A 23,797-nucleotide genomic window follows, 5' to 3' on the forward strand; every position below is an offset into this window, starting at 1 on the left:
AATATCATCAAACGCTTTTATAATTATTCAGTGTTTGATTTGAAAGTTGGGAGAAAATCAGATTCTTTAATACTTAATAGTGCCATACTTAGATTTTATATTCATGTCTATTCATCAGAAAAGTTACAAAATAACTTTTAGATGGAATAGTTTGGTAAGAGGTCCATTCTTGAGATCATGTCTTGGAAATTATACTTGCAAAGTTCATGTGGATTGTTGCTTCTGTAAAAAAATAATCTCAAATGTGACATTAGTAATGGTGTGAAGGGTGTAGAGAGACAATCTTACATATGGTACTTACGTATCTCTTTTTAATTATAACTCTAGTGTAATTAAGTAGGTTGTGGTAAGCTGTCAAATTCAAATCTTAAGCAAATAATAACCATACAAGTCTTTTAGCAGATGCTGGTCCCATGCACGATTTCTAAGTCGCACGTCATTTTCTTGGAATGTAAGTTGTAAATGACAACGTTCTAGTCTACAAGTTTTTTTATCACGGCTATTTGTCAAGATCGTGAAAGAGGCGATGAACACCCAACACCTACATGTTTGAACGCTTGAGCAGAGTCCACAAGTCACCGGTCTCTCACATAAACATATTCGGTGTCGGTGCTGGATTTAATTTTCATTTAAAACCCTGTAATTAAGTAGGAAATTTGGGATGGATGCTTGGAAGCAAAAAAAAGACACTGGTTAGAATCTTGGGGTTAAGAGTTAAGCATAATTAAGCAGCTGTTTGATGTTTACGAACAAGTGACAGAACTCAAAAAAAGCAGAGTTTTAGACCCTTTTGATTGCCAAATAGTTTGAATTGTGAAACGCATCCATGGGATTGGCAAACACCAAATTTGTGTAACTTTATGAAGCAAGGTCTTTTGCTTTATTTTGATTTTTGATTATGAGTCACCTAGATAGCTAGCTACTTGACCAGCATTGCATTTGCAATTTTGCATTGGAGTAGATCTGATCAACATGGGCAGCAGCAATTTATTGTTATATGTACTTTTCTCTTCAAAGCTAAGGTATATATCGTAACTGTGCTACTAGCAGTATCGAATTTCACTTGTTCCATACTCAAAGTGTCCCAAGCAATCACTTTCGTGCCTGTGCATCCAAGTGCCATTTCTACCTAACACTTCGTGAAGCATTAAACACCCAACATACATAGCACGTACGGTGTTCGGGTTATTGATTATAAAGAAAATGACCCGAAATTACTGAGAAACTCTCAAAAGTGAGTCGCATATTAAACACGTGATTTTATTTGACGGCAAATAGCGTTTAAAATTAGGAGCTTTTATGCAACATGTGTAGCTCTACATGTAAGATATGGGATCCCAAACCCTAACACTGGTTGAAGACCATGCGCAGATTCAATTTATGCCCAAGGGCCAGAATCTCTGCTATTGATTGTTGCTCATTTATCTGACGGAGTGAGTGGCTGGGGGAGGGAAAGCATGGCGGCCAACGAAGTACAAATATTTATAAAAAGTTGAATAGATAAAAAAAGAGCTTAACACAGTTAACTGGAACCAAATTGTTGCAAATCATACTCATTATCATGACAAAATAACATGAAGATAATCCGTGAACAGCAGAACACAAAACAAGTGTTTTTGTCATGTTATGAGACAGCGATTTAGACATCTAATCACATCATGGGTCATTGATTTTTATTTTGGAATCCCCATTTTGTCATCTTCTAGGGTTTTAATCTGTGCAATGCTTCCAAATCTTATCTTGTAATTTACTATGCAAGCAAAGGATGCTCAATGCCTTTCACGCTTGCTTTTCACATTTTTTCCCTTCAAACAAAAGCAGCTTTTGGCTTTTTTTAAGCTCCTCTCTCATTGTTCAGAGTTCAAAAAGTGTTATAGAAACAGCTTTGGTTCAACTTTTATAGAGATTACGCTGCACCTCCATTTCCAATTTGATCTACAGAAGACTGATAGCTCAAGGCATCCAACAAAGGCCTTCTTCACATGGTGGGGTGGAGGCTGTGTCATCTCCATGCCAAGGTCATTGAAAGCTACCCTTTTCTTTTCTCTTTTCACCTAATCCAAATAGTGTCACTATTTTAAGGGTGGTCCATAACTAACCAGTCCAGTTAATTTTCTCACTAGCTATTAATATCACAGCTTTGTCTCTTGCTTTGCTGGCAGTGGTTATAATTAGTAATTTTTTTAGCGGCTCCTATTTAATTAACTTCTCCATTAACACGTAAAAAGTTCATATAAAGTTTTTTTTAAGAACATTTCCTATTGAGAGGGGTGACAGTATATTAAACTCACACACATTACACTGGATATTGGACTCGAACTCAGTAACCTTACCAGAGGGAAAAAAAAACACTTCAAACTACTACACTAATGGGTCTTTTGCAAGTTCATATAAAGTTAAAAGTTAGAAGTTCTTTTTTATTTTTTTGTGAACTAAAGTTAAGTTAGAAGTTGATAAAGGTCCAAGCATGGAAATTTCTTAGCATAAAAAACCTTCTTTTTCTACTCGTGAACTGAACGCAAACCTTCACTTTCTTCTCCGTATAAAGATGATTTTTGGGTAAAGCTTTGATGCCAAATTATGTCAAAGTCTTGGCCCTTCACATCTTTCAGCCATTTACAATGTGTTCTTTTATTCTCCTTTGTCTTTGCATAGGTCATGCTTGCATCACAGATAATGCATCTTCAAAATATTATATTAAGGAATCGTTTCCTAGAAGTAAGAATTAGCACTACAGTATTTCTAACCTGAGTTTACTAAGAGTAGGGTTACTCCCCCTATTACCAATTGGTTTTGGGATAGAACCTCAACTTCCTTACCTAATTTGTAGGAAGTAGGAATGTCTCTTTTTAAGAAATGAGGAAAGACAATGTCCTTATATTAAAGAAGAAAAAAAAAATCAAAAAAGAGAGTTTTTTTTTTCTTCATGTTGGCCATATTTAAGGAAGAGAAATGGCAAAGAGGAATGATGAGAATCAAACTCTCCCTATTAACCAACGAGAATAAGTGATCTATCATTGAACTTGGAAGGAAAAAGCAAAAAAAAGCAACCAAAAAAAAAAAAAAAAACTTGATAATTGAGTGTTGGGAATTATGATGGTTAATTTGTTACATCTTACAATTATTTAGATTGAAATGGTTCCACTATAAAGTTTGTAAAATAATAATAAAAGAATGCACACATAATGTAAGCATTGCTTTAAAGTTTTTACCACCAACAGTGAATAATATTATCTTATTAAAAGCATGTTTAAATTGTATAGCTCATAGCAAAGGAACCATCACATACAATGATTAGATTATAATTAGAAGAGATAATCAAAGATTAGAAGAGATAAACAAAAAACTTCCACCTCCTATAAATAGGCTCCAACTTCCAACAGATTCAGATCCCCAGTTTAATGACAAAAATACCCCTCTTTAATTTCCTACTCATCCGTCACCACCACACGCCACCCCAAAAGGCCAGCCCTGTAAATTCACACTAAAATCTGCCAAACCAGAGAGAGATAAGAGATGGAAAGTCAGAGCCTCTCTCTTTGTTCACGATAAGATTGTCACTTAGATTCCATTCTGTTCCCAATTTCCGATCAAACTGGCCAGAATCTTCGAACCCATCTCGCCGGAATCTAACCCACTTTGCTGTTACAAAATGAGTTAAATCCAAAAACCAATGAGAACCACAAAAATGGGGGAAGAAGGGAAGGGACCCAAAGAAACAGAGCAAAGCCCAGACTTGCCGGAATCTTCAGCCGGCTCATCAAGTCTCCGGCGAGCCGTTGAGTCCATATCATCTTTGATCTCACTCTCTTTTTCCATCAAAATCTTCGCAGCGAAATGGAATACAATAAGGACCAAGCTCGAAGATTTGAACTCTGGCCTAGCGGCCGTACAAAACTGCGAAACTGATGAAAATCCAGTTCTTTTAGGCCTAGTGTCGAACATATCGGGCACGGTCAACGAGTGCCACGGTCTTGCTCGGCGCTGCGTTGATCTTTCTTACAGCGGGAAGCTTCTGATGCAGAGCGACTTGGATATGCTCTCTGCAAAACTCGATCTTCACTCAAGAAACCTCTCGGAGATTTACAACGCCGGGGTTTTGACTCACAGGTTTGCGATCGTCGTTTCGAGGCCTGGAAACGGAGCTTGCAGAGACGACATGAGGTTCTATGTTACAGACTTGATGACAAGAATGAAGATTGGGGGCGCAGAAATGAAACGACAGGCTCTGCTTAATTTGTATGAGGCTGTGGTGGAAGACGACAGGTACGTGAAAGTCGTCGTGGAACAGAGTGACATTGTGAACGTGTTGATCAGCCTTCTTGATTCGCATGAGGCTGAAATCCAAGAATGGTCTGCGAAGGTTGTTTCTGTAATTTCTGGGTTTGGTTCATATAAGGTTGTTCTCATCGGAGCTGGGATCATAGCGCCATTGATTCGGTTGTTGGAGTGTGGAAGCGAGGTTGGGAAAGAAGGGGCTGCGAAGAGCTTGCAGAGATTGACTGAGAATTCCGATAACGGGTGGTCGATTTCAGCTCACGGCGGTGTCACAGCTCTGCTTAAATTATGTTCCGGTTGTGAAGGTGGTGATGTGAGAGCAGAGTTGGTTGGTCCTGCTTGTGGGGCACTCAAAAATCTTGTTGGGGTCGAAGAAATAAAGAGATTCATGGTCGAAGAAGGTGTAATTTCAACGTTTATTGGGCTTACACGGTCGAAAGATGAAGTTTTGCAGATAAATTCGATTGAATTTCTGCAAAATATAGCGTCTGGTGATGAAGCAGTTCGTAGCATGGTGATCAAAGAGGGTGGAATTCGAGCACTGGTTCGTGTCTTGGAGTACAGATCAGCTTGTTCTTGTAAAGTGAGGGAGACAGCATTAAGGGCAGTAGAAAATTTGTGTTTCTGTAGCACAAGTTGTGTTAGTGTTTTGATCAGGTATGGCTTTGTGGAGCAACTTATGTCCTTTCTTCGAAATGGAGAGGCTTCAATTCAAGAACTGGCGTTAAAAGTTGCAATTAGAATGTGTGCAAAATCAGAGGAAGCCAAGAAAGCACTGGGGGGTGCAAATTTTATGACAGAGCTGGTTAAGTTTCTTGATTCAAAGTCATTTGAGGTGCGAGAAGTTGCGGCTGAGGCACTGTTGAACATGGTCTCCATCCCGAAAAATCGAAAACGATTCGTGCAGGATGATCGTAGCATGGGCCTCCTTTTGCAGCGGTTTGACCCGAAGCAAGGAAACTCAGGTAACAAGAAGTTCTTGTTCTCCATATTAATGTCATTGACAAGTAGCAACAGCGGGAGGAGGAAGATTGCGCATTCGGGTTATTTGAAAAACATTGAGGAACTTGCAGAAGCAGAAGTTTTAGATGCCAAGAGACTCGTGAAGAAGTTGTCAACAAACAGATTCCGCAGTATGTTGAGTGGAATCTGGCATTCTTGAACCAATGTAGCTTCGGTCTGTATTGATTTAATTTTTGTTTGCATTTTTGTTTATAAATTGTATATGTGCTCTGCTCAAGTTGGAATTCCATTTCAGTTTTGTTAGATCTTCTTTCACAATGGCAGTCTCACAACAGCTTTCTGTTATTAAGATACTCTGGCATTGCTGCCGCTACAAGGAATGAATGATAGGAGAGAATGCAGTTGCATTTATTCAAGTCAGATTATTTACATAATATTTTGTTGGTGTATTATTAGGAAGGAGCACATGGGAAAACCATGGATGGGCATGTGAGTAGAGGCTGATCTAACCTTTGTGAAGAGAGAAGATGGTGATAGACGAAGTCTCCTTACTGTATTTGCTTGTTTTTTCACATGATATTGTCTCTTGTGAAGACCTGCCTTTCAGCATCATGCAGAAACAGAACTGTAAATAACATTTCATGCGTCTTTTTTCCTTCTTTTTTTTAAAGTGTATTATAAAATCAAGATTTTTAAGCAATGCCCTCCTGCTAATTTGAACGGTTTTTAAGTCTTAAACTCTTAATGAAAAGAGAAAAGAATGCGAATTATTAGTTAGACAGAAAGGGGGGTTGGCTTCCATGCTCAAGCTGCTCATTAGGAAACAATGTAGGGTACCTGGACTTGGACAAGTAGTAGACCATGAAAGTTTCTTCTGATTCTTGACAGGTTGGGTATTGATTGTGTGTTTATGTTATGATTACCCCAAAAAAAAAAAAAAAATAAATTTGAGTGTTCATAATAATATGATCTTTGATTCTTTTTTCCCCGAATGCCATTGACATGACAAAGTGTGATTAAGTTGGGATTGGCTTGCTTGTTTGGGCTTAGGTACTAAGAAGAGAAACCAAGAGCTTGTAGCCGCTCTCTCTATATATATATATTTGGGCCTTGAAATGGGATCATCTTCAATTCCTCATCCGGGGGTGAGCTTAATGGGTTTTGATGTTAACTATCTTATCATGGAGTCATTGCTACTAGGAGGCGTCTTCCCAGTCAAAAAGGGAAAAGCATCAACTTGGTCTTGGTGACTTTGGCTTTGGGTGCAACCAAATTTTAATTATTCTAAGTGCTGGCTGTATTGACTTGAGCAGTCAAGTCAATGGCATGGAGAACCATTTCTGCAGATTATTATTCTGGACTTAACTGCAAAAAGCAAGCTGAGTTCATATATAGAAACAGAAAGAATGGTCCCAATGAATTAGAGTTGGCCTTCAATAATGTCCAAAGCTTCATCAGTGGTTTTATTAATTACAACTCTGTTAGTATTTCCTGATATTTAATTTTAATTAAAATTTCGTTGGGTACGTATTAGATTCCTAATTAATTCACTAAGATATTCTGCATGACTTCATCTAACCAATCAATGAAACTTCAAAGGCATGCATTATTTTAACCATCATTAGTATCTATAATAATAATTAAGTTCATAAGGAGGAGAGTTTAACGGCACTCGCATGCACGTTCTTCTGTCTTGTTGTTATATGAACAAGTTGGTAAGTAGTCACATATCACAAAACTACAACACCAAGAAGATGATGATGATATCGATGCCGGCTGATTGATGCTTGCTGGTTGAAGAATGTGCATACACAACAGCAAATTGGGCAACTTGCACACATTGGACTTCACGTACCCCTCCTTCCTCTCCTCTCCTCTCCCTCCCCTCCACGAGTGCTAGAAGTTAGAACGGCAAAATGTTATATCACGAGGACAGCAAATAGTTTCAATTTCAGAAAAATCATGCCAATTGAGAACCAAAAAGTTAAAGGAAGTTTATCTTTTATCTTGATTCTTGGTGGTTGTTTGAAAATATATGTACACATCGTTCTTAGTTTTTAAATTTCTTTTGTTTTTACTTTCAAACTTTAATAATAATATAATACAAAGTCTTCAAAACCTAATAATTAAAATTGTTAGTTACGTATGACGTATGAACATACAATTTAAATTATCGCTTGTACTCAATCAATAAATAAATAAAATAACGTAGGAATGTTTAAGCTAATATTGGTCAACGGATTCACGATCCAACAAGAAGCTAGCTAGCGTATACCCATGGGAACCAACCATATGATCATCACCTTGTCAAGTTGTCATAGTATCAAACTTTTCGTCTGTCGGATCCATGTTCTTCGTCCTAGGATCAGCCATGCTTTCAGCTAACTATGACCAAATTAAATAAATGGGAACGATCCACTCAATACCAATATTTCATGCCATGTTGGTTGACTTTTAAATTATTATTTTCTTTTCTTATTCTTGTATTTCTGGAAGTTGACTTGGAAGGGCTTACATATCTCTACCTTATCTTGTTTATAATATAGAAAAAAAAAGAAAAAAAAAGCAGATAATTGGGAGATATATAAAAGAATGCATGGAGAATTGGAGATGGAGGCTTTAGGCTTATCCAGTAGCTATGTGAGTCTTTAACCTTTAAATGCATATGGGAACGCCAGCTTGCTAAATAGCAATAGCTGGCTAGATTAATCCTTAATTAACCCTTAATTATGACCAATGATGGCTAAATGGGAATGAATGTGTGTGTTTGCTTTGCTTTGCTTTCTATTAATTGATGATTAATATGTTAATCTCTATCCAAATCACCGCATGTTGGAGAACAATATGGGCCAGATTCACGTAATATTATTATTACCATCGGAGCATCTTATCCATACATTAAGCAATGTGAACAAAAATTTTACACGTTTTTTCATATTTTCAAATGAATTTTTTATTATTTGAGATTGAATTAGTGGATGCAAACTTTACGAAAGATAAATAATTAGCATTATTTATGGATTTCTACTCAAATGATATGAGATGAGTGGCAATGACGAATTCTTATTCATTGTTGATCTTTTCAGTGTTTATTTTGTCCTCAACGCAAGAGTCACGATATGTATGAAAATGGGACGAAAAAAACTTGATGTATCAAAATGCTAAAACTCGGTAAACTAAACCTAGTGGTAAAATGAAAATTATCCTATTATTATTTTAAAACATAAATGTAAGATCAACAACAACACATCAACAAAACTATGAACCTACTTTTATGCATTTTTTTAACAGTATGACATACTAAAATATTAGTATAAAGGGAAAAAGAAAGAAGAACAGAATAAACATTAAAAGTAAAGGTTGAAATAAGAGACAATTAGACAGAATCACAATCTAGAGGGCTCTTATGCCGGCCTGTAGATACGATTATAACAGAATAAATTAGAAATCAAATTAATTAATTTTATAAAATTGATCAAGATGAGTCATAAGTTATTGGTTATATGAAGTGAGTCTTTCCTTTCCCGTAAAAGTTAAAATCGTCCTATGACTTTTTGTTTTTATTTAAATGATGAATACAAAATATAATTCTTCTATGTGACAGTCATATCGTATTTATTTATTATCGATCATATTGTTCGTTCATATTATAACCCGAATGCAATGAAAACGAATTCTCACTCTAAGCAAGATTTTCATTCACGTGTGAATGCAGTCATGGTACGTGTGAGTGACTCATGAGTCATGACAGCTTCGATAAGTTAAGTTGGAGAGCAAGAGAGCATGAAGTCAATGTCCCTCATGATGAAATATGACTAGACGGCCACGATTGCAAATTTTAAACCGCAGTGGTTCCCACATCCGTTGCATGGACTTTGTTTTTGTATGGGTCAAAGTCAAGCCAGCAATGTTTGAAAATTGAAACCCAAAGAGATTTATTCTTTCTTTTAGGCCTCTAAACTTTACAACGGTACAAATAAAATTAAATATAATATAATCTGTCCAATAGTCCAAGTGGAAACACTTGCTTCTGGGCAGTGGGAGGAGTGGCTATCTGTGAATTTATGGGATTTTTCATAAGCAAATAACATGGAGGTTTTTATTTATTTATTTATTTACGTTGAAATGAGGTATTAACCTTTAAACATAAAATATATAATAATAATAATAATAATAATAATAATAAGAGACGCTACGAGTTCTAGGAATTCTTAATACATCATCATCAAAGGTATCCCCTCAATCCAGCTAAGAATATCTTCAAGCACAAAGAACTCAAAATCAAAATTATAATTCCCTTTCGCTAAACAGTCAGCCATCCTCGTAGACATGGTCCATCACACAATTACTCACTTGTCCGAAATCAAAAAAATCTGACAGAAAAGTATATGAAACTGAAAGCGAACTAACCTCCAAATAGAAAAAGTGAAAAGAGGCCATATAAGAAATCAAGAAGTTGGTTTGGAAGAAGATTTAGGGGCCCAGAGAATACGTAAAAGAGTTTTCTTTCTCCTTTTCATTTTCAGTCGCTTTTCCTTTATTTGAGTTATTTTATTTTACAAAAGAAGTCATATTTCTTATTCACATTGTAATCTAGCACCAAATCACAACGAATTAAAACAATAACTGATGCATCTCATTCAAAAACCCACAATTAGCTGACGTGTTTTTATTTCTTTTTCTCTTCTAATCGATTCTAAGTCTGATTTGATTATATATTCGAGGATGATGCCATATCTTTGAGAAAAACTTTCCTGGCACGGGAATGCCAGGGTCAGCAAGACATCTCAGTATCCCACACCAATCATATGATGCCAGCTGTCCATTATATTGAGTGTCCTTTTTCCTTTCATCTCTCTCTGTTCTCTCTCTCTCGCCCGCAAGTGCGCTGCTGCAAACCTCTTTTTTTTCTTCTGATTTTCACATATATTTTCTCTTCCTTTCCGTTCCCTCTCGCCTGGGATCCACCTTCGCCTTTTTTTCCTTCTAGTCTGAACTCAATCCTCCCCATTTTAAGTCCCTCTCTCTCCTCCAATTCAAATCAAACTTTGCTCCCTCCTCAGCAACAACTCTTTCCCTCTCCTCTTCCAAATACTCTCTCACAAATTTTCATCCAAGATTTGTGAGATTGTTATGGAAGATTAATTTAGATTTTAAAGCTCAAGTTTTTTGTAACCCTAAAAAAAAAACCACGCTTTAATATCCTTGTGCACTTTGATGGGTAATGAAAAAAAAAATGATACTGAGATTAAGAGGCTGAAGCACTGACTGAAGGTTAACAGAATAGAAAAAAATGGAACAAACGAGCGTTGAAGCATCACTTGCAGGCGAGAGAGAGAAAAAAAAAAAAAAAGCAGAAGGAAGGAGATGAGAGAAAAGGTAAGTCAACAGAATAGACAGCTGGCGTCATATAATTGGTGTGGGGTTCTGAGGTGTCTTGCTGACCCTGGCAAGGAAAGTTTTTCTCCATATGTTCTCATGTAGATGTCACTTGTCATATATGAATCATCTTGTGTTATGCCATTAATGTCAAAATTAAACATCTTGTGGATAACCTAGCAAAGCTAATCTAAGTTTATAAGGTAGGATTGTAAAACGCGTATCAAAACAATTTGGAAACACTTTAGTCTTGTGGTGGAAACGCAATGTTCGGAAATTAAAGCCAAATTTCCATATCATGCCTCTTATATATATATATATATATATTTCTTTCTGCATTATATGGAATGAATATAATCACGACACTAAACTAATTGGGTAATCAGACTCTCATGACTTATTATCAATAGTCTGAAAGAAACCACAAACGATAGTCTTGAATTTAGAATGTCTGAATTTACGTATAGTCTCATCCTTATTCTTAACCACCAAATCACGAGGAGTTTGTATAGAAAATTATATATCTAAAATACGATACCCCAAATAAAATTCATGATTTTCATTACCTCTTTCCAAAACATAACTGAGAGATTGCTCAAACAGCAAGCAAAAAATTGCACTGTTGCCTCATAATAAAAGCCCTCCAAAGTAACCAATTGACCAGAGAAAGGTAGGTTCAAAGAACCATTTGCATAAAACATTAAATAAATAAAAAAAGAAAAAGGTAAAAAGAAAAAAGGAAAAATAAAGTGAGTACAGAGCTGCTCCTGCTGCTGAAAATCATTTATCAGTCTTCGCTGTATTTTCCGCGAGTTGAGGAACAGACCACCCATGGATTGGTCCATGTCTGTCGTAACCCAAACCCTCGTCATCTTAGCGTCAGCCTCAAATACCCCGACCTCTGCTCTTAATTACAATACTACCACCCCGGATTCGGAAGTCGTATTCTTCCCGTGTGTATGCTCACCGACTGCTTTTCTGCCTTTGTAAAAAGGCCTTTTGAGTCACGTACGTATTCTCCTTCTTTTATTACAATCCCATGATTAATGAGGGTATAAGTCGACGTACCAAAAAGATGTTGTCCTACTAATTCAATCCAATCCAATCCAATTCAGTCCCAAGTATCCTACACATGAAATGAACCGTCAAGTATATCCAACATTATCCAAAATCTTCAACCACGCAACCCAAATTCTGGTGAACACTGAAGAAGCAAAGTAAACAAATTAAATCCTTTGACAGCTCAACAAATTACCCATATCTTGCTGAGTAATATCTGACGTGTAAATTGACGAAAGTCTCATGGTGTCACCGACCCTTATCCTCCAAGCATTACTACTATTTTCTTTTCAGGTTCAAGTTTGCTGCCCAAAAGGTAAAAACATTAAATGGTGATGTCCCATGTTGAATGCCCTGGCCCTTCCCTCCCTGTGATTATACGAAAAATACTTTCCTATTCCCGTTTTATTATGAGGTAAAAAACAGCAAGAGAGAATCAGTGTAAAAGTTTTTCTCAATTTCTCAATATGGTAGCATTACTTGACTTGTTTACATGCTACTCCAATACAGTATCTAATCTTATCCACAAACAGTTATGTAGCGTGTATGAAAATTAAAATAATAATTTGAATGATAATTAAGATAAAATTTTTATTTATTGTTTTCTTGACAGCTAAATGGTTCTCTGGAATTTAAGCAAGTTGAATATTTTGTTCTATATATACACCTGCTAAGCCTGTGCCCAAAAGCTCTATCTTGTTCCTCTTGGTCTATCTGCTCTCTCACTTCCTCTCCACTTCTCCTAATATCCCTTCTCTCTGTTCCAAATCCAAACCCTTTTGCCTCCTCTTTTTGATCAGTCTGCTTAGCAGCTGAATTTCCCAAAAAGGCCAACAATGCCTGCTGTTGGTATTCCCACTAGTGGGAACAACAAGGAGTATGTTGGAAACCTCACTCCTTATGTTTTAGCAACATGTATTGTTGCAGCCATGGGGGGTCTCATTTTTGGCTACGATATCGGAATTTCTGGTAATTTTCTTTTCATTTCCCAGATCACACTTTGATCACTAACGTACCTTTTTATTTATTTATGATGAATTACAAATTTGAAAGTTTCTTTTTTGAATTATGATTAGGTGGTGTAACGTCCATGGACTCATTCTTGAAGAAGTTTTTCCCGGCCGTGTACCGGAAAAAGGAAGAAGACAAGACCACCAACCAGTACTGTCAATATGATAGTCAAACACTGACCATGTTCACATCGTCTCTGTATTTGGCTGCTCTGATAGCTTCAATTATAGCAGCCACCGTCACACGTAAATTTGGTCGAAAACTGTCCATGTTGTTTGGAGGTCTGCTGTTCATGGCTGGCGCCATCATCAATGGAGCTGCCAAAGCTGTCTGGATGTTGATTCTAGGCCGTATGTTGCTCGGTTTCGGTATCGGCTTCTCCAATCAGGTATGCCCTAGAGATTTTCCTTTCTGATCTCTCTGTTCGGTTCTTTGTGTGTGTGTTTTTTTTTTTGGGGGTCAAGAAATCTTGATATCTTGCACATGAATCATGATATTTTGTTTGTGTTTTAGTTTTTGTTCAATGCAAGTTGTCCGTAAAAAACAAGGAATGTGCTGTTCAGAAACAAACAAAACAAAGCCCAATGATTTTATTCCTTCCAGTTTTTTGTGTCTCAGTTCTATTTATGCTTTGGCTTGGGTTGTTTTCTGGGTTTGTCGTTTTACCATGTCTCTCTGTATATCTTCAGATCTGACCTGAAACGGGCTTTAAACTTAGATGACTCAGACAAACTTGGAACGTGACAAAACTGGATATGAAATTTCAAGCCTTTTTGTATGTGCGTGTTGTTTCTTTCTCTGCTTTCTGGGTTCACGGGGACAAATAATTTATAGCAATACACTGTTTGGTTGCCAAGAAAATGCAGGAAAGAAAGATGCTAATTTTTTCAGTTTACTCAGCAACCAAACAAGGGGTATGAAAAATTAAATTGGAAAAACTCAAAGTCTGAAACTTTGTCTTTAGCACTCACTTTTCACTAAGTTCCAACCCATGCTCTGTTTTTTCTTTGGGCGTGACTTCACTTGCACCCTTTTCGAGGCCTGCGTTTACCCTTCGATGCAAGAGGGGTTGAATTGAAAATTCAAATTGCAATCTGATAGCGGTTTTTGACTTAATTTAATACAAATGGTCATTTTCTTTGAATTCCTTATAAAAAATTAAATTCATGACATCATTGAAATGTTTACTTCCAACCAACATGACAACTTGTCAAACCATCCATGTGGCCCTAGACTGTGACCGTTTTGTTCACTTTGATCAATGTTCATGAATTACCATTAATAAAATGTAAAAGTTTAATCTAAACAGGGGATAAGCATTGATGAATTAATTTTATTCTTTTGTTGTCATGTTTGTTTTGTAATTACAGTCTGTGCCACTCTACCTCTCTGAGATGGCACCCTACAGATTCAGAGGAGCTCTCAACATTGGCTTCCAGCTATCGATCACAATTGGTATCCTTGTGGCCAATGTCCTCAACTACTTCTTCGCCAAAATCCACGGTGGCTGGGGATGGAGATTGAGCTTGGGTGGCGCTATGGTGCCAGCTCTTATAATCACAATTGGCTCCCTTGTCCTACCAGACACACCCAACTCCATGATTGAGCGCGGCCAACACGATGAAGCCAAGGCCAAACTTCAGCGCATTCGCGGCGTGGACGATGTCAGTGAGGAGTTCAGTGACCTTGTTGCTGCTAGTGAAGCGTCGAAGCAGATTGAGGATCCGTGGAGGAACCTGTTGAAGAGGAAGTACAGGCCTCACCTCAGCATGGCCATCCTCATCCCCTTCTTCCAGCAGCTGACCGGGATCAATGTGATCATGTTCTACGCCCCTGTTTTGTTCAACACAATTGGGTTTGGAAGCGATGCTTCTCTCATGTCAGCTGTGATCACTGGCAGTGTCAATGTTCTTGCAACTATGGTTTCAATCTATGGTGTTGACAAGTGGGGAAGAAGGTTTCTTTTCCTTGAGGGTGGAGCTCAAATGCTTATTTGCCAGGTACCCTTTATCAAAAAACATAAAAAGTTCAGATCTTTTTGTAATTTAACAGTTGGGTTTTTCGGTTTTTGGATTTTGATCAATTGGGTTTTTGTTTATCTTCAAATTGCAGGCAGTTGTGACAGCTTGTATTGGTGCAAAATTTGGGGTGGATGGGACCCCTGGAGAATTGCCGAAGTGGTACGCAATTGTGGTGGTGATTTTCATCTGCACATATGTTGCAGGCTTCGCATGGTCATGGGGTCCACTGGGTTGGCTCGTCCCCAGTGAAATCTTCCCACTGGAAATCCGATCAGCTGCTCAGAGCGTCAACGTTTCAGTGAACATGATCTTCACTTTCCTCGTGGCTCAAATCTTCTTAACGATGCTCTGCCATTTGAAATTTGGGCTCTTCCTCTTCTTTGCGTTCTTTGTGTTCGTGATGTCCATTTTCATTTACTACTTCTTGCCGGAGACAAAGGGCATTCCAATTGAGGAGATGGGCAGAGTATGGAGGACACACTGGTATTGGAAGAGGTTCGTCAGTGAGGAAGAAGGTCACCCCAATGGAGGTTATGAGATGGGCAAGGCTGGTCAAACTGTCAAAAATGTGTAATTGGTCATGGGTTATTATGTGTTGTTGCCCATCTCCTCATTTACTTTTTATTTTTATTTTATTTTTGGTAGAAGTGAATATTATTATTGTTTCCAACGCCAAGGTTATATATAGAAAAAAATGGTTGTGCAAGCATTTATGTCAAATTTTCATTTTTGCTATAAATTTGTGTCCATTATTTACAAGCATCTTTGAATCAACCAAAGAGAGACACTTTCGTGCGGACTTAGGATAATTTTTTCATATATTATAAATATTATTTATTGAGAGTAGCGAAACAATATTTTTCCAGTTAGTGGTAAGTTTTTCTGCATATATTGGGGAGGTGCTGACTTATGTGGGTTGGGCCACAGCTAGGATTGTGTTTTGGACTTTTAACAAAAGCACTATTCTGGTTCTACTTTTCCACGGCAATGGTTGGGTCGAAACTTGTGCAATATAAGCCACTCAGACTTGTCCAGCAAATCGAAAATTTAAAAAATCGAATGACAAAACAGGCAAAACAGAGTAAAGCTGACAGTCTATAATTGTCCACCAAGTAAGGATCAAAAAGTTGTAATTAAAATTTCTTGATGAGTACCATGCAATTACTGGGGCTATAAGATTGGCTCAATCAAAAGGCATTTCAATTTAGGTATAGTTAGCAGTTGCAGGTATGGTAATGTCCGGCTTGGTTTAGGGCCATTTTTGAGTGAGACCTTTATCATATATAGTTCTGTCTACATAAAATGAATTCGTACATGAGTTAGCTATAACCTTTACAACCTTCTAAGCAACCTTATAATTGAGAGGCTCGAAAGTTTCATGTAAATACCGCTATGGAGAGCACGTTATTGTACTATATTTCTAAAAGAATCTATCAATACAATTAAATTTCACATTTAATAGCGAGCAGATAAACGATGTGGTATATAATAAAGTGATCCCTCTAGCAAAATATGGAAGTTATAACAGATAAATAATAGTTTTAATGACATAATTGATAAGGCATATTATTCACAGAATATCGTGGATGGTTGTGAGCCATTGATGTGATCAAATAGATAATGGGGCACATTGGATTAAACAATGTTTTGTGTGGAAAACTAGAGGGAACTTTCTCGGGTGAATGGAAACTGCACCCAACCACCAAATCAAGATTGCCATAATTCATATTACAACTTTATTGCAAAGTGGTGGGGGAATCAAATTTCACATGCTTTTTTGGGAACCATTTTTTTCTTTTTTCTTTTTCTAGAATGTAATAATGAGATTGCAACAAGGCATGGTATTTTGAAAGCTTGAATGTGAAGGCAACAAATAATGCTGTACGAATTACAAGTCACATGCCAAATAAATCCTTGTAGCAAAAGGGAGGTGTGAGGGAGGTTGTTTGTCAATTTGGCCACGGCCTTCCTATGAAATGAAAAAGAAAAAGAAGAAGTATCGCATGACGCTCTCCTAAATGCTAATGGATATGTTTTTGGATAGATTTGGATAACTGGTTTCATTTCTTTTTCTAAAACACAAGTTGGGTATCATATGCTTAGCTTTAAATTTTGGTTCTTTTGCATCTCTTTTTAGTCTCTCGTCATCTCAACAATGCATTCAATTAAGCACTTTTGGGTCTTGACATACAAGCTGCTGCGTGATGCAAGTGTCTTTTTGGGTGATTCCCAACTGTTTAAAAAGCTATCAAACTACTTTTATACCAAACAAAAGCACTTTTGTGTTTGAAGGAAATTCTCAATGGATTTTGTTGTTGGATAAGTTTTTGAGGTTCCCATTTGGAATTGCATCAAGATTAAACACAACTGGCCCAATCTGACCCTTAAGACATTGGGCCGAAAAGGCAATCAACAAATACATTTTGTGATCTCCTTATTCATCATGCATTGCATGCAGAATGCAGATGCAGCTTAATTAACTAAGTGTGCCGTTAAGACAAACCCATTGGCCTACAAAAAGAGCTGTGCAATTCAGATTGGGATTGATTGAATCGAAGAACTCAGTTGGCAAGCTGAAAGCCTGTGCAATCTCAAAACAGGTGTCTCCAGTTTTCACACCATACGCTGATTCACATTTCAGGGTGGCCGGCGGCTTCAAAATCCCATCTGCTAATTTCAATATTAGAAAAAAAAAAGTCAATATAATTCTTAAAAATTACATAGATAATCATATTACATATCTATTTTTGTATGCTGCATTTTTTTTTTCCGAAAACAAAAAAATTATATTTACCAAGAAATTGGCCTTCGGAAGCGACTACAAGGAGAAGAGAGAGCATCAAAACCAAGTTGAGAGTCCTAGCCATGCTCTTGTATTCTTTCTTTTCTCTTCCTTTACACAATAGAAACTTTTATTTATTTATTTATCTGGGTTTACCATCCTCCTATTTATATTTGCAACAGTGTGGTCTATACAAACAAATGAAGCCAACAAGTCGATAATATCTGAGCTTCACACAAGAGCCAGCTTATCTATGAGCTGGACGTTGCTCAAGACGATAACATCAATACAATACCACACCAGACATTATACCATACAAATAGATATTACAAATTTACACCAGACATTTATATCATACAAATATAATTTTTAACTACAGTATTCAAATATTTTTATTACCGATTTAAAAAAAAACAATGTAGTTGAGAAGCATTCCACTTATGTAAACCTAAAGTAGAAGTGGGCTCAGAATGAGGCACAATAATTGTTTTTGTATTAAAACCCAAATTTGAAAATCTTCGCTGGATAGACCTTTCCCGACAAATTTTCGACTGATGGGAAGGGGAAAATTCAGAAAGAGAGAAAGAAAAGAAGATAGAACTTTCCCGGCAAATTTTGTTCTTTCCTGACAAAATTTTTGCCAGACTTTTTCGGCACCTTCTGTTATTTTCCAACACAATTTCGACGGGATACACCTTTCATTTTGAGGGCAGACATTGGAAACACCTCAAGCAAATCATCCAGGCCGAGAATTACCAGAATTACTCACCCCATGAACCCAATTGTAAGCTACACTTCACATAAATAATTTCAAGTTTTCACTTTTATTCCTCTTTGCTATTTTGAATTTAGTGTCCTTTAGAGATATTTCTATAATAATAAAAAGTTTCCTTTAGAGATTGCTTAGTTTGTGTTTAAAAAAACATATTCATTTTAGTTTAGTACTTCATTTTTTTGAACGTGGCATGGCATGATGGTTGCATTGCAGATGTTAATGTAGAGTCGGCGCCCTCAATGCATCCATGCAAGAGAATATGTGATATTACAGGATATGAGGCAGCTTACTATGATCCAAGTACCAACCTCCGCTACGCCAATGCTGATAGCTTCCCAATAGAATATGTCCAGACATATCCGGCTCACAGAAATGCTGCTGTGGTTTTGAAGTAACATTTTCCCAAGTCAGGAGGAAGGAGGCTTCATTTTTTCCTTTCTCCTCTTTTATTATCTTTCAAACTTAAAACAATTTTGTAAAGATATGTGGTATGGTATGCATACTAAAAAGGAAATTTTTTGCCTTGCTTTTAAGTATTATTAATTTCTTTCAATGATGAATTAAACTTCAGAAATACACAGCTGCTGATACAATTGAACTCACCATCTCAGGAAGGAACCAACTAGGTAATGCTGCGGTTAAAATGAGCAATTGCTCATCGTTTAGTAAACAATCCTTGAGTTAATGATGAGAAATCAAAATCCCTTCCTGACTTAGTGGGAGGGATGGAAGATATCGGTGACGCTGTTGAAAATCCGGTAGCTCTAAGGTTTGTGACACCATTCACTGAAGTTACTGCCCTTGTCGCGTACATGCTGCATATTTTCAGAAAAATAAAAATAAAAATCTTACGCAATCAGAATATTTCTCAACCAGGTCTATCAACACTCAAATTGTATGATTTGGAATCCATTGATCTATAATGTGTACCTTGATGTTGGGAAAGGAACTGCATTCCCTACCGGGCGTGTAGGACCGCTGTTTCCAATCTGTACAGAAAAAAAGATGACAAAAAAGATTAGAGACGGAACATGAAATGGAAAAATTCTAGTTGTAAGCTTTTTCATAAGCACAACCCGAGTATAATGTTGTGGAGGAGGATGAGCAGGCACCAGGTTTCCAGGAACTTGGCGGCCAATGCTTTGCCCATTTCGAGTTGGCAAGTGGATGGCATGGGATCCAGGTTGTAGGTTTGCAGGAACTGAATGGGGTGCGCTAGATTTCGCTGCAGAAGACATGAGTGACGACTGTTGTTGAGATAGAACTGCAAGTTGCTGTTGATGCATGGATGGAGAAGCCATACTGGACTGACCAAAATCCAATATTAAATTTGTGTTAGAAACATAAACCAATATCTTAAGTATTCATAGATCGTGTTCTACCAGCATTACATCAACAGCTACTTATGGCATGCTAAACAGATTTTGCAACTTATACCTTCTCAAGTAAGTTCATAACGTCATTCTGGGGTTTCATTGAAAAGGGTTGAGTGACTGGGGTTGAATCTATAAATAAATCCTCAATACCATAACCATATTTTGGCTGAATCTTGCTCTCAGATGATTCTGCTCTTTTACTTTTCTCTTCGGTCAATTTTGTTTCATCTGCTGCACGTTAAGGAGTTCAAGGTCAATCAATGGTAATCCTAAACCCAAATTTATAAGATGTTAATGATTTGAATTATTTTTGTCCTGGGTGGGAAAACAGTATGATGAAGCAACAGTTGTTCTAATGATATTAAATAAAACAAACATACCATGGAGACCAGCCAATGTATTCTTATTGGCAGATATCACATAGTCATTTCCTCTAGATTCTTCCACAGAGAGCAAATTGAACAGATGAGTAGCATAATCCACTTTAACTGGTAGGGAAACCGTGGCAACACTAGGTGCTTGACTTGCTGCAGGTTCAGCTTTCGAGGCTGCTTCTGGTTTTGATTTTTGCTCAAGTTGGTGTGGTTTTGAATCATGGTTGACCTGTGCATCAAGATCATAAACTTACTTGCATGCACAGAGATATGGAAGAAAAAAGGAACCAAGACATACCAAAACAAGAGGCAGCATGATATGCATCAGTTGTCCATTGATTTGAGAGGGAAAACAAACAATACAACATTTACCTGCTGAGGTTCCCTGTTACTTGCACTGGGTGGATGAGCACCTTTCTGCTCTTCATAAAATCGTTCCGTCTCTTTCACATGGCCATGTGGACTACTAGTTTCAGGTCTCGCTCTATAAACGGAATTCTTCTCTTCATTCACCCTTGGAGGTGATTTTGCTTTTCCATCCCTAGGAACCCATTTCTTGTGTTCATACCTAATGGATAACATAAGCACCCAAACACCTAAGCCCAAAATATGAACTACTAGTACTGCATCATACAAAAACCAACAATCTTAGCCAATAATAAACAAACCTACTTTGCACGAATGAAATTTTCAATTCCAACTCTGTCATAATTAGGAGGCAACTCTGCTTCCCAAAAACTATTTGATTTCTCGTTTCCCATAGCTAGCAGCAACAATGAACCAAAATGAATTTCAGTACTCGTATCGTATCATGGTTTTATACTTGACTCCCAGCAGAATGAAAAGAAACCAGTCATATGACATTGTACTTACATTGGATAAATGCAACCTGCTCTGGAAGCCATGTGTCCAATGTGGCAGATCTCACCTGCATCAACATCAAAATCCTTGAAACAATGCAAAACATATACAGAATAGCAAGAGGAAAAAAGAATGAACCTCTAATTGCACGGGTTCATGTGCCTATGGCCTAAAATATAAATAGCACTTCGATGTATACAAAAAACACGAAATTGACTGCAAAATAAATAGGCAAAAAGATTTGCCACCTTTGATATATGTACCCCAAGACTCCTGTGGATCCCCGAACATTGCATGCATATGAAGATCCCAAGATTCACACTAGCCCATCGTGGAGCTCTGCGCAAAACACCATTACAAGTTAACCATCCATATAAGATGACAACGATAAAATTAACCTCCACCAAAGTACAGCATTAAAATCTAAAAAGTTTTCATTACTTTGTGTCTTCCCCTTAATCCTTGCTATTGAATAAAAACTATTCTGTTGTTTCTGCTTTAGCAAAATAAAAATTACTATCTACATCATTCCAAGATACGCACTTGGTTTTGCAGTCTGCACATTCTCTGTTCCCTGGTTGTTTAAGAAGACCCTCCAATATCTACATACAAGGAAACCAGATGAGACCAAAAAAAATCAGAGGTAATTGTGAAACTGGTTCAAATGCTAGTTAGAAAACACAAAAATTTACAAGGGGAAAATTAACACCCAGTCTGGCTCAGCTAATCAGCTTTAAGCAAAAAAAGTGTTCTAAAAATGCTTAGAAACTAAAATACTTTGATTAAAAACAATTAAAAAAAAGAAGAAACATCTAATGTAATGGACAGCTGTGTTTGTGTGCTACATGCAGAAATAAACTAATGTTATCACTATCTCCCGACCAAGTGACAACTCATTGTGGACCTTCACTAAACCACGCTTGCACCATCAACAGTTCAATTATACTTGTAGATACTATATGATCATGAACTGATTACGGCTGAATTTTCAATTATTTAAGTGAAATAACTGAATGCAACATAAGACGAACAACATAGGCAGTGTCAGATAACCAATTCTGTTTATAAGGTGCACCAGAATCAAAAAATTTAAAAAAATTTAAAAATTTAAAAAAGGACCCGCCCAGGCCGCCTAGGCGGGCCCAGGCTCTAGGCGGCCGCCTAGGCGGAATTTTCGAACACTGCTAAAGTTGAACAAGATGCAACGAACCGTCTTGCTAAAGACCCAATTAACATCTTGAAAAAAACCCAGTTAGCTCAAAGAAACATTGATAACGGTCATGAATCACTAAAGCACATGGAATCCAATTACAGTGTTCCAGGTACAAGCAAACCCCAAAAAGATTGTCATGAAGCCATAAGATTGCAAGCTAGTTAATAACTGACATATGTTTGTGTTTGAGGCCAACCCATCAGCCCAAAACACTTAATCATGCTCAGCTTCAAACTCAACCAACAACAAAGCCAAAAATTTCATCCCCACGAAACAAGAAAAGAAAAGAAAAGAAAAGAAAAAAAACCAAATCTTTCAACCATATAACAGAGAAAAGAATAGAACTTTGAGACTGTATAAGTAAAATGAAGAGAAGGAGAGAGACCTTTCTGTGTCTGGCATTAAGCTCTTTAGAAACGTTTGCCTTCTGGTTCATGTTTCTGGCAATCCAAACCAAACAGCTCTCTCTTTCTCTCCTTTCAAAAAGAAAAAAGGGTCGGTCTTTGTGTTGTGATTCTGAAAATGAGAAAATGAGAAGTGGGTATCTTTCTTCGCTCTCTGCTTTGTTGTTGTGTTTGGACTTTGGAGGCTGGCATGGCACACGCGTCACGTATGTCAATGGGCAAGCCAAGGTTTCGTATTCTGGCTTTTTGGCTCCTTTTTAATTTTCTTCTAAGGGCTCGTCACGCGTGTTGGCCTTTGACGGCGCCGTCCTCTGTTTTTTCTTCTTTTGGTGTCATCTCCGGTCTACTGTTTGGTTTGCCCGACCAAACAACCAAACATATATTTAGTCCATTTAGTCCCGACCCAAAAATAAAAAGTGTTCAATTAATTGTCCAATCTCTATCTGCCGCTTCAGATAAAAATACAATTACAATCTGCCGCTTGAGTGTGAATTCTACCTTGAAAATGCCCCCAACTTTTTGTAATCATTCAGGAAATGGAATCTTGTACATGTGACATCTCCTTTAGAGCACTTTCACCCACAAGGATTAAGTCTAAGGACAATGTCACTATTCACGTGAATAGTGTTAGCCTTTGCATTTGTTCACCATGAGAGCTAAGTCTAGCAAGTCTAAGACAAATACTATTCATATGAGATATGAGGAGATGAATTTGTATATAGTTTTTTGTGTGGGAAGTAAAGAATACGCCTAGGTATTTATTTAAAAAATTCTGAAATTTTTGGTTATTTATTTATTATTTTTTGGGGTTCTTGACGTCATTATGACGTCAAGATTGCATCACTTGCAGCAGCTGGCTGAATTTACCTTGGGCTGCCCATGGTGGAACCCACCATGAAACCAGTGCATCTGCTGGAGGTGTCTTGGGCTCGCCAGGCAGCCTTTCCCCCAGTTTGGGTATGGCGTTGGCGATGCTCTTAGGCTACCACAATACACACATACGTATAAACATATACATATATTAACATGCTAAATATGTTTTACTTAATCCCCAACCAAAGTATTTTTTGGGACATGCAATGAGCAAGGTTATGGTTTTCATAAGCAAGAAAGGCATGAGATGCTAAAATTACTGCCTTGTATTGTAGGATCTCCTCTCTGGCTTGCTAGCTCTGGTTGATAATTGACGATTGATGATTGGGATATTAATTTGGTTTGGTAGTTGATCATTGGACCCTCTCTCTCTCTCTCCTGTTTACATGTGTTTTTTTTTAATCCAATCCATTGGTCATCCCATAGCT

The 23,797-nt window shown here is 37.3% G+C and overlaps 3 protein-coding genes across 8 annotated transcripts; 2 read left to right on the top strand and 1 right to left on the bottom strand.

Annotated features, from left to right (window-relative positions):
• The first annotated feature begins 3,405 nt into the window (after nt 1-3,405).
• Nucleotides 3,406-5,941, top strand: LOC103324649 (ARM repeat superfamily protein). Its single transcript, XM_008226736.3, has 2 exons — nt 3,406-5,455; nt 5,698-5,941. The coding sequence occupies exon 1, from the start codon at nt 3,674-3,676 to the stop codon at nt 5,438-5,440; it is 1,767 nt and encodes a 588-aa protein (XP_008224958.2). The 5' UTR covers nt 3,406-3,673; the 3' UTR covers nt 5,441-5,455; nt 5,698-5,941.
• A 6,052-nt stretch (nt 5,942-11,993) lies between these two features.
• Nucleotides 11,994-15,417, top strand: STP1 (sugar transporter 1). Its single transcript, XM_008226737.3, has 4 exons — nt 11,994-12,648; nt 12,756-13,078; nt 14,061-14,690; nt 14,803-15,417. The coding sequence occupies exons 1-4, from the start codon at nt 12,516-12,518 to the stop codon at nt 15,283-15,285; spliced, it is 1,569 nt and encodes a 522-aa protein (XP_008224959.2). The 5' UTR covers nt 11,994-12,515; the 3' UTR covers nt 15,286-15,417.
• Nucleotides 15,418-18,771: 3,354 nt separating this feature from the next.
• LOC103324651 (ADP-ribosylation factor GTPase-activating protein AGD5-like) lies at nt 18,772-23,068 on the bottom strand. 6 transcript variants are annotated; one of them, XM_008226744.3, is made up of 11 exons: nt 22,478-23,067; nt 21,423-21,481; nt 21,128-21,218; nt 20,892-20,946; nt 20,691-20,781; nt 20,391-20,586; nt 20,025-20,247; nt 19,706-19,875; nt 19,381-19,575; nt 19,199-19,257; nt 18,772-19,083 (listed from the first exon to the last, which is right to left on the bottom strand). In XM_008226744.3, the coding sequence occupies exons 1-11, from the start codon at nt 22,526-22,528 to the stop codon at nt 18,924-18,926; spliced, it is 1,350 nt and encodes a 449-aa protein (XP_008224966.2). In that variant the 5' UTR covers nt 22,529-23,067; the 3' UTR covers nt 18,772-18,923. The 6 variants fall into 6 exon arrangements, with proteins under 6 accessions (XP_008224966.2, XP_008224964.2, XP_008224960.2 ...); XM_008226742.3 differs by having other exon boundaries at nt 19,345-19,575; nt 22,478-23,066; XM_008226738.3 differs by having other exon boundaries at nt 19,199-19,575; nt 19,706-19,872; nt 22,478-23,068.
• Nucleotides 23,069-23,797: the final 729 nt, after the last annotated feature.

Source organism: Prunus mume, linkage group LG3, assembly GCF_029339155.1.
Source record: "Prunus mume cultivar Tortuosa linkage group LG3, ASM2933915v1, whole genome shotgun sequence".
Lineage (NCBI taxonomy): Eukaryota > Viridiplantae > Streptophyta > Magnoliopsida > Rosales > Rosaceae > Prunus > Prunus mume.

What these genes read in the sequence shown, in the direction of transcription:
- LOC103324649 (XM_008226736.3), top strand. Translation starts at nt 3,674, where the DNA reads ATGAGAACCACAAAAATGGGGGAAGAAGGGAAGGGACCCAAAGAAACA.
- STP1 (XM_008226737.3), top strand. Translation starts at nt 12,516, where the DNA reads ATGCCTGCTGTTGGTATTCCCACTAGTGGGAACAACAAGGAGTATGTT. An exon ending in GTATCGGCTTCTCCAATCAG is followed by an intron (nt 13,079 to 14,060) that starts GTATGCCCTAGA and finishes TTGTAATTACAG; the next exon opens with TCTGTGCCACTCTACCTCTC. An exon ending in CTCAAATGCTTATTTGCCAG is followed by an intron (nt 14,691 to 14,802) that starts GTACCCTTTATC and finishes TTCAAATTGCAG; the next exon opens with GCAGTTGTGACAGCTTGTAT.
- LOC103324651 (XM_016792864.2), bottom strand. Translation starts at nt 22,528, where the DNA reads ATGAACCAGAAGGCAAACGTTTCTAAAGAGCTTAATGCCAGACACAGA. An exon ending in GTAACAGGGAACCTCAGCAG is followed by an intron (nt 20,248 to 20,390) that starts GTAAATGTTGTA and finishes CTTGATGCACAG; the next exon opens with GTCAACCATGATTCAAAACC. An exon ending in TACATTGGCTGGTCTCCATG is followed by an intron (nt 19,876 to 20,024) that starts GTATGTTTGTTT and finishes CTTAACGTGCAG; the next exon opens with CAGATGAAACAAAATTGACC.